We start from the raw sequence: 14,877 nt of genomic DNA, 5'->3' as shown, positions 1-14,877 counted from the left end.
GTTGGAATATAGAATAGGAAGGATGGCTTGAGGCCAAATTTGGCTAGCCAGGCATATTTCTGATTTACCAAATTTATCACATAGAGGCTGTTGTAAATACTGAGCTAGAAAGTATCACTCTATTTCTTTGAAGGCATAGACATAATTGTGCTTTGATTCTTTCCATCTGAAAGGTTCTTCTCTGGCCAATGGAAGCTTGAATCTACACAGCACTGTGAAAAGGAAACTGGATGGAGAGAAAGATTATGTCTTTGATAAGAGACTGAGATACAGTGTGCGTCAAAACGAAAGTAACTGCCGGTTCAGGGACATTGTAGTCCGGAAAGAAGATGGTTTCACACATATTTTGCTGTCGAGTCAGACTTCAGATAACAATGCACTGACCCCAGAGGTAAGCATGTAGCCATAAAAGCCAAAGAAAGCCATCCTAATGTGTGGGTTATCTTGGAAACACTACACTTGAACTGGATTTTATGTATTTTTTTTCCTAACTGATTTTCTTAGAAAAGAAATATAGAGTTCAGATATATCTAGCTTTTTCACACTTGGGATTCCTGTCAAAAAGAATGCAATAGAAATTAATTTTTAATTTACATGTCTGAAACTGAAAATTAGAAGTAAAGAAAGGAATGGCAGAATCGGTATTTCCAGCATGGATTGTGTGAGTCAGTTTTTCACATGTTGAAGTTACTGATATTACTATCCTTAGGAGAAATCTGGTCCCTTTCATTTTATTAATTTAAACAGTGCTCCAGTTGTTGCATATGGAGAATTTCAGGCTGTATCCCGAGACAGTAATTCTAAAAGTACATCTTGATCCCTAATTGCTTTTTCTCTGAATCACTTTATGAGTCCTTATTTATGAAACCTTAACCAATTAGGGGCTCTGTTCTCAGCTGAATTGCTTAGTTGTGCAACATATAGATTATATTGATGAATTCCCTTGTTCCAAACATCATACACTTAAGGTCAGACTTGGACTCGTAGCTTGTACTACTCCAGTACATACATGAGTCGCTGGAAGGGCTGAGAAGCTTTTCCTTCCATTCTCTGTGATCCCAGCATAGTGGACGGCAATACCCTGGTATACCTTTCCCATGTCAGAACAAAAGGGGTGTCAATAAATGCCTGCATCAGGATGCATGTCCTGGAGAGCAGAGAACATGCCTGAGCCCTGTTCCACATGGGCACTACTGGCCTGATGGAAAGGGGCTACCATAGACCAGAGAGGAAGCACCAGGAGCTGCCTCCCGGCCCCAGTTTTGCCTGTCGGAGCATCCTGCAGGCAGAGTTCCGCCACGAGCTGCCCACAGTGTGGCAGATCTCTGCCTTTTTCTGCCCTGCAGACACGCCAGTGCAGCTCTGTCTTACACAGTAACTTCAACATAAGAACGTATGAAATATCAGTTTGAGCACCATCTGAGGGAAAAGTAGATTGTAGCTTTGAGGAACTATTTCATTCAGTAAGAAACTGAGTAACTTTGAAATTAATTACATGTAATGAGCGTCAGATAAAACCACGGTCAGGTATGATGGGCCCTAAATTTGACTCCCCTTCCCAAATGCACACCTACACATGGACATTAATACACAGAATGATACTAAATAGTTAAAACTGATGGTACATACATTTATCACTCCTAGTTTTAAAACTATATAATATTTAAAAGGACTGTCTTGTAAATTAACACAGAACACCAAACACCTGCTTTTAATACCAATTCCTTAAAACACATTCAATTACCTGAAATCCATCATTCCATCCATGTATTAATTACCACTAATTGACCCTGCAGGTAATTTAACTGAAGAGCTCAAGGGCCTGAAAAAGTATAAAATCAAGGCCTTACTATGCTCAGGGTGAACAGACATACCTTTACGTTGCTGGCTGTGCTGTTCCGCATCAGCAGTGTTCAAATGCTCTAACCAGTGAATTAATTCAGGTTCTTCAGGTCAGCCAAGCCAATCCATTTCATTCTTTGAAAACTTCCAATATGCTGGGAACCCACCTCTGTGGAAGAATAAATGATAAGCATATAACAGTTCTTTTCTTGCATCACCAGTATAGACTATTTCTAGAACCTTTACTGAAGCTTACTCAAAAATACATTTTAGAAAACCACATTACTGACCAGGATCTGGATGGTCAGGAATTAATCAAGGTAATGAGTTCTCCACACTGAGATTGTCTGTTTAAAACTCATCCAGGCTGAGAGCAATTGAAAGCTCTTGCCCTCCAAAGGCTGCTTGCTGGCAAACATGAAACAACTTCTTTGGCCTCGCTCCAGGCTGCTGCCCATGATCATTCACACCACAAAACCCAGCACCTCCAATATTGGCAATTCCACATCCTTGCTGGCAATTACAGCTAAAAATCCAAGGAACTGAAAGGACTATGTTGAATGCCTTGTTCCTGCAGTTTGTCACCCATAGCCATAGGTGAGACAAACTGACAGAGTATTTTAGGGACATTTACAACTTTGTCAGTTTTGATGCCTTTTATCACCAGTGAATAGAAAGTACAAATATGAAATTCCTACAGAATGAAGAAAGTGTGTTTCACTTTGTCAAAAGAAATGCTGACTTTGAGCTTTATTAAACATTCAGTAAATTATGTTTGCCAAATAGTAAATGATTAATTTATTCAGAACAGGTCTACTTGGTGTGGTTAAAATAGTGGTCTGGTTATTCTCAGCCATCTATGTTAGGAAAAAACCAAAAGGTGTGCGCTGCCTGCCATCATTACAAAATTAAGTTTATACAAAATCACTCTCACCCCTAAACAGCCCTTTGTGCTTTATCTTAATCTTCAGATAAAATTTAATAGTTTCGTTCAACCATTGGCCTCTGCTATTTATGCCAATTTAATTAACATAACAAAGAACTTATTTATAACAAAAAGAAACACTTGAGAAGTCTACCTGAATCTTCATCCTATGTTTTTTGGTAGCCACATCACACCTGTGGGTTTATGCAGGCGATTTTGGCATGAAATGTGCTGATGCGCCTTCCAGCACCATTTGCACTGATTGAACTTGGCTGAGTGCCACTGTACTAATGGAGGTTTTTCTACAAAAATGTTCAGGGCACTATAGAAATTCTTTCTTATGTTTTACAAGACCTTATAAAACTTCCAAGCCAGTGTCACTAAACAGCACAGCTTGTTTTTATTCCAGTGGCTTAGGCTTGCTACTTTTAAAATTCATTTTAAAAATAGATAGGTAAAATATTTCATCATTGTAAATTCCATTAGGGCGTTTTCTCTCGTGGGTCCTTTGCTGCTTCTGAAATTTGTTCTCCAATGCTGCTGCTGCTGTTTTAACTCAGAACATTTCAAGGATCCAAATTCTGTTTTAAATTTAAGATTAAATGGATCCATCCACTGGTTTTACTTTATACTATTAATGGAGCTAGGAATTAATATTACTCTGAAATAAAAGCAAAACATTCCCTAAACAGCTAATGTTTCCATTGAGGACCTATACAACTACTTCAAGTACACTTCTTATACAAAAGAACCAGGTTTCAAATTTCCAGCCGTGAGAATTACAGGGTTTGAAGTTCTGCCAGGCGCATTTTGGAGCACTGGGTTGCTTTCAGTTTTTCCACTTACAACTTTTCCTAACTTAAAGAGAAAAAAAAAAAAAAAAAGGCAGGTACAAGTTTACTGCTATCTGTACTTTTGCTCTCATACAAACTGGGTCTTGGCCAGTTCTGCCTGAAGCCAGCCTTATAGGTTCCCAAGTCCGTCCTTTATCAAACAGAATCTGCTTGCACAAAGTCAGTAAGTAACAAAAAGCACATTTATGTAAAAATGGGCAAGTGTGGAAGACATTCTAAGAACAACTGAATGGCTTTAAAATTCTGTTTTACTGTAATTAATATTTACAGATTATTTACCTTTAAGAATATCAACAGAGATTCAGAGAAGTTACCTTTTTAAACTACTATTTCTATTTATATGAACAAGTGACTTCTGTTCAAGACACTTTGTGTAATTACTGTGATCAATTCCCAGCTCTCTGACTTCCCCAGAATGTAAGCAATATTAAAAGCAAAGGGCACCAAATGCCTTTTAAAATTTCCTACATCCAGTGAAAGGCATTAAAATAAGCTCTTAGAAGTTTAATGAAGTTTTAAAACATTTTATGTGTATTTTGCAATATAAGGTGTCCTGTTAAAGAACGAACCAGCTTATTTCCTTGACAGGATTAGAAAAATAAGCAACTTTGGAGCAAGTGATAATTTTATTATATATTTGGGTTTCAATAAAACAGTAAGTGAAGCATTAGGCCTGTTCTAAATTTGTAATTTGATTATCATGAGCTAAATAACTGGCCCATTCTGTTTTGTAAATGCTTCCTCAGAAATTTTAGTCAAACGCACTGGAATAGAAATACTGTCCCCACAACTGAAAATTAACTAAAAGACCATGAAAAAGCTAATTTAAAAAAGCATGGAACTGGAGAATACTGCAGTGGAGCCCTGCAAATAGTAATATTAGATCTGGTCCACTAGAGAAAGTAAAATTTAATTGGACAAATGCCACAGTTGTACCAAAATGAGGGAAGGTTTAAGGGTTGTGGAAGAGAGAAAAAGAGTATGGAATCTGACAAAGAACTGTAACTAAGGACACATAGTATCTCTGTATTTGCAAACGGAATTCACTACTGCATTAAATGGAAATTTGTGCTCTGAACCAAAATTATATTTACTTTACAGTACTGCAGTTTAATACAGTTCTGCAGCCCTACAGACAAAGCATCTTTTTAATTTTTATTTTATTGTTAGTAGCTTTTCTATAAGCGTATAAACACCTGTAGAGAAATACCCATACCCAGATAATCAATGAGGAAAGGCGTGACACCAAGACATTTGGAAGCAACAGTGGACAGCGGGTTGGCTACAACTGTGCTGAGTGACAAGGTGACCAAGTGAATTTTGGTCTGCACCAGCAAAAGAATCATTGCATAGAACAAGGGAGTGAGAATTGACTTGGCTGGCACTGGTGTATTCCAATGAGCCTCTGAGTACCTTTGGATGACAAAGTTAGTTCACAAATATTAAAAAAAAAAAATAGCTCTTTGGAGCCTGACAACACCGATACATTATCGTTTCATGGTTTCTGATACTGTTTTATTTTGCTAGAAACCAGTGGAGCAGTGGAACTAAATTTCCACTCCTGCTCAAAAATAATATCTGAAATACTGTCAAAGCCTTCCCATTTTCAACCATAGCTGAGAAATCGATTCCTAATAACGGACTTTTAATGTCACCCTCTTCAAAACATTGGAAAAACAGTGATAGCAGAATCTTGTTTTTTCCTACAAGTAGTATAACCTCTGCTTAAAAGTTTGGTGTGCTTTTCGATGGCTTTAGCCATCCAAATCAGTGAGGGATAAGATAAAAAAGAGACAGGTTTGTCATGGTAATGATGCGTTTGAAGGGTAGCAGTGGTAACATGAAAGAGTAGGTACATATGCAGATATCACTGGAGAAAGGGGAATGGTAAAGAAACTTGCAGAATGGAGTATTACACCATGGCATCATATTTAAAGCAACACTCCTCATATTGTATAAAAAAGTTTGACTGGTATTCCCTGATATTATTTATACATCCTCCCTAAGAAAAAGCAGATTTTGAGAACATTTAAAATAAACTAAGAGGACAATCTTGTATCCCCATGGAACTAAGAAAATCAAAATACTGTATCTTTTTCTTATTCTAACATCCACCACCTTCAGAAGTTTCTTTTTTAACTTTGAACAGAGGCTTTAGGGGTTTATTTCCATTGTTTCCCGTTTACAAAATGTGCAGGTTTGCTATGTTTTTACCGAGGACAGAGACAGCCTCTGAGACTCTGAGAATGAACAGTACTCCTAAAATCACTGATGATATTTTTGTACCTGCAGAAGAATTTCAAATATACTTCCAAATTCTGCTGCTTTTAATTACTTCACTTCCACCCACTGTCACATACTCTGTATTACAGGCGTTCTGAAGTGCACTTGTAAAAGTGAAGCATCGAAAAGTTCACCACCTGCTTTCTCATGTCTTGGTCTCAGCAGCCAGTAACAACCATTTTTTATGCAAACACATATGGAAAACACACAGGTAGTGTTGCACTGCATGGTTTGAATATGCAAGCTCAAGCCTGGTCTCACAAACCACAGGATTTCAAATAAAAGGCTACCTAGAATGGTATAAACAAAACTTCTGTTCTGTATTTAGGGACACTTCTTAAATAGGGCACTTCAGAGATCTGAAGAATTTTTGGAAACAGAAAGTAGTGAATGAAAACAATCACAAGCTAAAAATCTTGGGTTTCTCTCATGTCAAAACCATATTTAATCCCCCAGCCACATTTTGCTTTTACCTAAATTTACACTAACAGCAAATCTTTCAGTACAAAAGAGAAAAATGTGACTCAACAGAACCCTGTCTATAGGAAATACTTTGACACATGAGTATGTTTAAGCATGGGAGGTGTCACACCAGATGAAATCACAGCCCTTGAAGTGAGGAACAAATCACTAAAGAGAAGAGGGGAAGCTGAAACGGCTGAAATGAATTACAGCTTACAATCTACACTGAATTGTGACCAAACAAGAAGTTACCCATCAGGAATTAATAATATTTCCTTTTAAAAATTATTAGGGAAACGATTCTCTGCTCGGGTGAAGGGCCATTTTCTTATAATACCAGCAGCTCAATTCTATACAGATTTTGATTAGGTTTGATTTATGGTGCAATTAATAGTTTGATCCAGTTGTAAATCTGAGGCAAAATGTCTCTTTCAAGTGGCTTTTTTGCTTTAACATTTGTAGACTTTAACGATACCACTGAGCATAGAAAAATGAATAATATGTTTGTCATGTTGATGTATATGATGTCCTCTTGTCCTGCTTTGCTGTGGTTGAAGTCATATAAACCAAAGTAGTTGAAGAACTGAAAACTGGGGTTTGTAGATTTTGCTTATAATCTGTTGAGGTTAATAGGCTGTTGTTGTGATAACTGTGTTACTGAGGATGCAGTGATGTACACTGAATATACACGATGAAAATAAAAAAGTGATATTTGAAATTATTAAATTGAAACCAAAAATCATATGCTGGCTAGAATTGCCCATAGAACAGCCGACTCCTAAAAACCTTTTGAATTAGTAAGCATCCACAAAGCACTTCCAAATATAAAATATTTTGTAAACTCTCAGTGTTACCATTCTAAGTATATTAAAATTATATAAATACATATAATTGATGTAAGTATTAATAGTGCCCAAAATTTAAGTCTCTCAAAATCAATAAGGTTTGTAAAACTAGGGAAATGATATTGCAACGGCATGCATGTCGAATTGTTTACTTTTCTTTATCCACAGATCATGAAGGAAGTTCGGAGAGCATTGTGCAATGCATCAGCTGATGACAGTAAACTCTTACTTCTCAGCGCAGTGGGAAGTGTATTCTGTAGTGGCCTAGATTACTCATATTTAATTGGCAGGTTATCCAATGACAGAAGAAAGGAAAGCACTAGGATTGCAGAAGCTATAAGGTGACCCAAGCTTACCTATGATCTCTAAATTATGAAATGCAGTGTGTGATTATAAAGATATTTATCAGGTCCAAAAATGTTGTATATTTAAGTGTTGATTGCATTCTAATTACAGTCCTACAAATTTATTTAGTAAGAAGAACCTTGGACCTTTCCTTACTAGAAAAGAAAGCACATTTATTCCAATGCTAATATCCATAGGGATTTATTTTATTCCAGTTCTCTGTATTTAATATTTCAAATCATTCCTCCAAATTCAAATACAACTTTGTTGTTCTTTTTCCAAATTAGCTATTGTCATGTTCTACAGTGGTTCCTGAAAAGCAGATATTTTACTTGTTTTAATGTTCATCATTTTAATGAATTTCAGTACAAATGGGAATCCATGGCTTACTCATATTCTGTTGAAATAGCAGTCTGCCACTGTATTTCAGAACTTTATTAGAAGGGTCTCCACTCTTTTTCTTAAATTTAAATTACTTAATATATATGTAAATGTAGTTTTATTTTCATAACTAAAATGTGACTTTCCTTGTATATATCACATTATCTTAATAGAAATCCAGGGTTTATGACATGCAGTCTACAAATCAATCTGCACAATACATCACCAAATATTTCCATTATCCACAAGGTATACTTTATACATATTTGGCAGATTTTCCAGTATAAATCAACATTACCCCATTAAAGCCAATGGTATTTCACCGGTGTACCAGGAGAGGGTTTGGTCCCTTCCCCCCCCAATTCCTAAAAATAAGTATTCTTCTTCTGAGAGCTTTAAAATTTTATGTAACAATTCTATGAACAAATATTACAGAATTTGTTTTACAACAGATCAATATTTTTTCTATATTAATATAACATAAGATCAGCTCTACTTATTACATTATTTGTATTAATCACCAATTGTCTTTGTTACAACTACTGCAGATCAGTTTGGATTCTCAGTTTAATACTTCTGAAATTCTCAAAGTAGCAATTATTTTGAAAGAATTTAAAATGCACCTCTTAAACATAATAAATTATGACATGTTTTTAAGACCCTAGCTATGCTTGAGTATCATGTAGTGATATTTAAAAAAAAGAAAAACCCTTTGAAGGACACATCCTGATTTATTATATTTTTTTAACGTAAGGGATTTTTAATAACGTGGAACAAAAAAAAAATGTGACAGAAGAAAATCAGTATTCTTGTTTGAAAACATGTGCACACTCACACTCCATTAGAAGATACAATTTTAATATTATTCATGTAAATAATGTGTAGATAGGTATTGTTATATATGTATACGTTTATCTACACACATTTAATACACAGGTGTACTTACCAATTCAACATTTACATGAGTATAAGCCAGACTATGACACTCAGTTTTTCCATCCTTGGGCTCACAGAGCACTCTTGAAATACTGGTACAGTGTACTGCTCCTTGTCAAGAATGTCGGCTTCAGGCCCACTGGAAATAAGATTTTTATTGTACTTCTGGAAACAATACTCTACGTTTTCCATTTAGCACTCTCTGTGCTTTCTGTGAACAAAGGACTCAACTCATGGAAAATATACCGTAATAAGAGTAGAAAAAAATGTACACTTCGCTTTTTCAGTGGTTAGGATGTCCTAAAACACATGAACAGATCTCTGCTTCCACTGCTTTACATCATTAGACTTGTATCAAAATGAAATTAAAACTTTGATTACCGTGTCTTTCCACTTTCTGAAGTGTGGATCTCGTATACTGGTCACAAGTTAAAACTGAAGTTTAAATATCCGTCAAGTCTCATCTCATGCGAATGATTTATTCTTTCGGCCTCCGTCCTTATCCGCTGCCTTTGGGGCTTGCAGCTAACGGATGTGTGACGCTGTAGCTTCTCTCCAGGTACTGGACATAGATCCATCGGCCTGAGCTGCCATCATCCAGGCGTGTGTCCGGCATTGCACTCCGGGAGCAGGGAAAGGGCGGACGGACAGACTGCACTGCAGCTGTGCACGTGGCCTACGGAGCCCTGCAATCAAGAAACTCGGTGGAAGGCGCTCCCGGCATCTGTCTCACATCATCGGATACATAAAATTCTGGATGTGCTCAGAAGAAAACAAAGAAGGACGACCTGACTTGCTCAACTTCTTTATAGCCTTTGATGTACTTAAAAGCCCCGACCTGCAGCAAGACCTCTGCAACAACGCAGAGGTATCTGAGCATCCCGAAGTGTATCTGCTGGTCAGCTTCCCAGATACCCTCTAGCAAAACAAGAAGCCTTCTGCATGGGACACTTTTTCCTGTCTTTGAGCTTCTGGCTGTACTTTGCAAATAGTTACAATTTTAAGTCCTTTCCAAAGAACTGCCTTGAAGTGGAACAAGGAGCTTCTAGGCCAGGAACTGCTGTGAGAAATTCAGAGAAACAGAAACGTGCCAGGTTCCAGGTACAAAGACAACTCACTGAAACAAATAACGTACCAAACAGGGAACACAGCTAAGTGCTGGACACTGCAGGTTCTGTAGACCAAATGCAGACATTTGTTCCCCTCGTAAGCTCCCAAATTTGTAGCCTTCCACTCCATCCTGCAGGTGGCATGTCCCATACCCATCCATTGTACCGTCCTCTGTGCTCCTCATCCTTCCCTCATGACAGAGACTCATTGTGTCTTCTCAGTGTTCTGTTCCACTCTCCCCCCATCTCCAGGTCCTCCCTTCCCTCCTCACTCATGAAGACTTCACATTTCTTTGAACACCTCCCCTCCATTAATGTGTTCTGCTTTGTTCTTCCTCTCCATCATCTAACCGTTTCCTCTCCACATCCCTAATTGCTTTTCCATATTCACTTCCAGTCCCATTTATCACCACGTGCTTCCTGCTTTTCCCCATAATGCTGTTTTCTTCTGCCTCCACATGGTCCTCAGATCTGCTGCCACCATTTATGCATAGTTTGTTCTTTTACCTATCATTCATCACATCCCTGTTCCCATCTGTAGTTCTACTTGGAAGGCTTAATTGCTCAACCATGAACATTCTCAGAATTCTGGAATTAATCAGGTGTAGTGATCCACAGTCATTAATCAACCATAAACAACCGAAGAAATAATGAGATAAGGGAACAGCATTGCTTCTGCAAACTAAAATGAACCACAATTCTCTTTAACCCCGCTATCCTCTAGAAAGAAATGGTCTTGAAGAGACAAATACAATGTTACTTACTTCGCTCTCTTTGTCTGACTGCTGATATTCTGGTTTATTACTCACTGTGTGAACAGAATGGCATCAATTCCCACGAGCCTCTTATTTTCCCATGGTCAAAACTCAACTCATTACTAGACAGCCTGAAAAACAGAACTCATTCATTGAACATTTAATGCTGGGTCACCTCAGACTCTTCATTTTCATTTAAAATATAGCCAATGCCCTTGCACTTCAGTCCAATAAAATACTTCTCTTCAGGATGTTCTCCATTTTTTGCCAAGTCGGCACTCTGACCTGCACGGCACACCTCCTGTTCTCAGGTACAGAAGTCTGGCTCTTTTTAACCTCAGTGGGAGACCTGCAGCTCATCAAAGGGCACATTTGACAACATGTTCTTTACTAAACTCTGTCAGCAAAGATGCACTCTGGATCTAACAAATACCTAGTGCAGGAACAGAACCTCTTATTTTGTTTTGAATTTGATTTATACATGTCTCTTTTCTAAAGTAATTGAGCATTTCGTTTGCCTCCATATACTGCTGCACACTGAGCTGCTGGAGCCCATAATTTGCCCCCAATTACACTCATGCTTTTTCCTAATTGGTGTATAGGCTGTTCTGTTCAACAGATGTCTTTCCACAGTTGCTGGTAGGTAACTTATTTAAAATAGCTTCTCATTGCACCGAATTTATCATGTTCTAATTCATTCATCCAGATGAATCCAATCACGTTTGCTTCCCTGTTATTTCCCCTGGCTTCACGTTTACTGTTACGGGCACCCAAGGGCATTTACTTTGTTACATCTTTGCCGAAGATGTTGCAACGAAGGCCCAACAGATCACTCACGTTAAGTCTTGCCCTGTTCAAACATTTCTCTCTCCCTCTGACTCCCCTTTGTAGGTCTTGTTCTTTCCGCTGGTGTGCCATAAATGTTTACGATCTCCCAATCCATTGATGGGACTTGCAGTAACCTTTGACCCAGGATCTTAAGAGAACTTTTTGGAACAAAATAAATATCCAGCAATCCACCTGTGAGCTTCCTGTCTGTCACGCCACAGTATGTTCATCGAGTTAGCCAAACCAGATCATCAGAATCCACAGTAGCCATTGTGGAGCAAACTGAGAAGCGCTATGTGTACAATGAGTTACTGGTCCAGAACTAAAACCAAACCTAAACAAACCATTCTGCAAAAAGTACAAGAATCAGTGCATTCCAATTAATCAGTTCATATACAACATATACAAAACTATTTAATAACCCAGCTACTTGGAGAGATTAAATGACTAAATACGAGCAAAATTTTCCATGTGCAAACTAGAAAGCATCTTGCAATTCTAACCTCATAAAACTGGGCCGTGGTATTTATTGTGTTCATCTGTGGTTCTAATTTGTTTTCAGATTAAGTACTTTAAGCTTGGGTATCTATCTAAGTGTTTCTTCTGTATTCAAGATCTTTCTTCTATTTTTTATTTTAGGGATTTTGTAAAAGCTTTTATTCAGTTTAAGAAGCCAATTGTGGTTGCTATCAACGGCCCTGCTCTTGGGTTAGGAGCTTCTATTTTACCACTATGTGATATCGTTTGGGCAAGTGAGAAGGCATGGTTTCAGACACCATACGCAACAATCCGACTCACTCCAGCTGGCTGCTCATCATACACATTCCCACAAATTCTGGGTGTTGCACTGGTAAGGTTTTCCACCTCAAATTGCTGAAGAACTTTTCTTAAACTCATGCTCTTCTTTCTCTCTTTAAAAAGTAAGACAGAAAACAACTGTTTCTCTTAATTGCCATGGATGGAAATGAACCCTGTGGAACGTTCATCTAATCCCATCCAATTTTTTAATCACAAAATGACCTCAGAATTCAATATATTACACCTGCTATACACCAAAAAGATTGAACACAGGTTGAAAAAAGCAAACATTGTCAAGGTCATGCTAGAAAAGGGAAGAAATGCATTAGTGGAATAATGTTGCAGAGTGCTTGTCTGTATTGTGTTAGGATTGTGCAGTAACTGACCAAGATACTGCTCTCTGCTCTCTAAAGGCAATCCATAATAATTCCAGTAAGGTTGCTTAGTTTTGGCCAGTATAACAAAGCAGAATTTGCCCCACAAAATATTTCATACTAGGTTCCATGACTCTTGGCACAGTATCACTGACAGTTACTCTTGTAAAATCAGCAATACAGATTCATCATGCATGCCAGCACATTTCTCTTAAATGAAATCCATGCTGTGCTCTGGCCACCTGCACAATCCTTAAATAGCTACTGAAACTCCTTTTAAAGTGTTTTGCAGCATGGAAAGATACAAGAGACCATTTGTAAATTTAATTTTGAAAATAGCAGACAACTATGGAAATTTTTTAAGGTAATTATAACCCAAGATCACAAGTAATCTTTTGGTTTCACAGGCAAATGAAATGTTGTTCTGTGGGAGAAAGCTGACAGCACAGGAAGCCTGCAGCAGAGGACTAGTGTCACAAGTATTTTGGCCAACAACATTTAGCCAAGAAGTGATGCTACGAGTGAAAGAAATGGCATCCTGCAGTGCAGTGGTAAGAAATCAAACTCCTTTGTAATTAAATTACATTTCACAGAGGTAAAGTGTGTTCCCAAGGCTTATCACATGGTGGGTCCTCAGTTTCCACAACCATACCTGTGAGAGAAGGCTAACACAGAAAATCTCGGTAGGGATCAGTGAGGTCGTGGAGTTTCTTGTTTTTCAGGGGCAGGGAGGATTACTTCCTTTCCCCATCTTTACAAGTATTCAACATGAGTGGAACCTCCTTGCCCCAGATTTTGAAAGATGTTTTAAGCACAGGTTTCCCTCATGAAGGTGGAAGAATCTGAAGCTATGTAACTGTGCTGGGAAATCTCTGCAGGGCCAGTAAGAAAATGTATTTGCCTTTCCATTGTCCTGGCCTACTGTGTTGCAGCTGAGTCTCACTTCTCTTTTTTGCACCTGCATAGTTCCTGATTCTGCAACATGTTCTGCACAGTGCACCAGAAGGGTAGGATAGTGCCAGCTAACCTCTACTGTGAAGGAGAGGTGAGATGCAGACACAGAGGGATTTGAACACAGTCTGGTCACAGTGTATTAGAACTTTCCTTTTGTGTACATAAGAGTTGAAAGAAAATCCTTTCCTATTTTAACTTCCTAAGATTTTTTCCCTTCAGGCAGATATACTGCCATTCTGGGCACATCCTCATTTAACAAAAAATGCAGTGAAGAAAGTGATCGTGGCTGCAGTAAAACTGCACTAACTAAAGTGAAAATTGTTGCAGTTTCTTGCTGTACTTCCTATACCTGAAACTGTCTTAGCATCCCTCAGTTTCATTTAAAAGATCCTTTGTAAAAGAGAAGGTAGAGACACAGGCGATTTTTAATTAAATGAAGCGTAGATTAGATCTCACAGAAGACATTCAGAATGAAACTCTGGAAATGCAGCATAAGCTTATTTGATCATGCTGATATAAAGTGTATTATATGAGTTAGGAAAACCTCTGGGCCTTACTGTGAATTCTTCCTTCCTTCCCCGTTGTTGGCTGTCAATGAAATTTTCTCTTGAGAACTGTTAGAAAAAGTGGTGATGACTTGTGGACAAAGATGAGAGTTAAAACTGTCGAAGACTAGATTTACTCTCTGAGATCCTAAATGGAAATCGGGCTGAAGTCACAACAGCAATGAATATGATGAGCTCATCCAAGTTCACTGGAGATACCTGTTCACAAACGGACCACAAAGCCACACAGGCCCCACAATTTGCAATTAACACCATTTACTTGAGTTAAAGAGAAATACTGCTTTGGAATAGCAAAATAGTAAAAGTTACAACAGGTGTAAAACCTGTAACCCAGACAGGAACGGGGCTTAACGTGTTGACAAAGCTAAGTAGTGAGTATGTGTCTCCCTTACCATAAGCACTGTATTAGTTTACATTAAACGTTCTGCCCTCAGAAAATCAGTAATGTATGAATTATTAATGGGTTTGTTTGACTAGTTGGGTCCTTGTGAGATACATAGTGGTGTTACATATTTCAAAAAGAATTTTAAAGGATGCAATCTCAACGTGTTTAAAAATGTGTCTAGGAAAAATGAACCGAACTATGGGAGCAACCATGGACCTTCTGTTCATGCCTTTAA

At 38.0% G+C, this 14,877-nt stretch overlaps 1 protein-coding gene and 1 long non-coding RNA gene across 5 annotated transcripts in view; one reads left to right on the top strand and one right to left on the bottom strand.

The window, feature by feature from the left end:
- LOC130159254 (uncharacterized) overlaps positions 1 to 14,877 on the bottom strand; it is a 95,956-nt gene that overhangs the window by 36,867 nt on the left and 44,212 nt on the right. Inside the window, exons 1-2 of one of the 2 annotated variants that reach the window (XR_008825680.1) lie at positions 9,255 to 12,198; positions 1,875 to 2,011 (exon numbers count right to left, since the gene is read on the bottom strand). This is a non-coding gene — a long non-coding RNA (uncharacterized LOC130159254). Of the gene's footprint in view, positions 1 to 1,874; positions 2,012 to 9,254; positions 12,199 to 14,877 lie in introns of those variants that run through there. The other variant, XR_008825679.1, reaches the window with a different exon arrangement.
- Positions 1 to 14,877, top strand: part of CDYL2 (chromodomain Y like 2) — a 61,991-nt gene that overhangs the window by 41,897 nt on the left and 5,217 nt on the right. For all 3 annotated transcript variants that reach the window (XM_056360659.1, XM_056360658.1, XM_056360660.1), the window contains exons 3-6: positions 174 to 391; positions 7,380 to 7,552; positions 12,205 to 12,415; positions 13,145 to 13,288. In XM_056360659.1, the coding sequence (XP_056216634.1) occupies positions 174 to 391; positions 7,380 to 7,552; positions 12,205 to 12,415; positions 13,145 to 13,288 (746 nt within the window). The remainder of the gene's footprint in view (positions 1 to 173; positions 392 to 7,379; positions 7,553 to 12,204; positions 12,416 to 13,144; positions 13,289 to 14,877) is intronic.

This window comes from Falco biarmicus, chromosome 15 (assembly GCF_023638135.1).
Source record: "Falco biarmicus isolate bFalBia1 chromosome 15, bFalBia1.pri, whole genome shotgun sequence".
Taxonomy (NCBI): Eukaryota; Metazoa; Chordata; class Aves; order Falconiformes; family Falconidae; genus Falco; species Falco biarmicus.
Note: the sequence above shows the minus strand (reverse complement) of the source record. Positions and strands in the feature narration are given on the sequence as shown.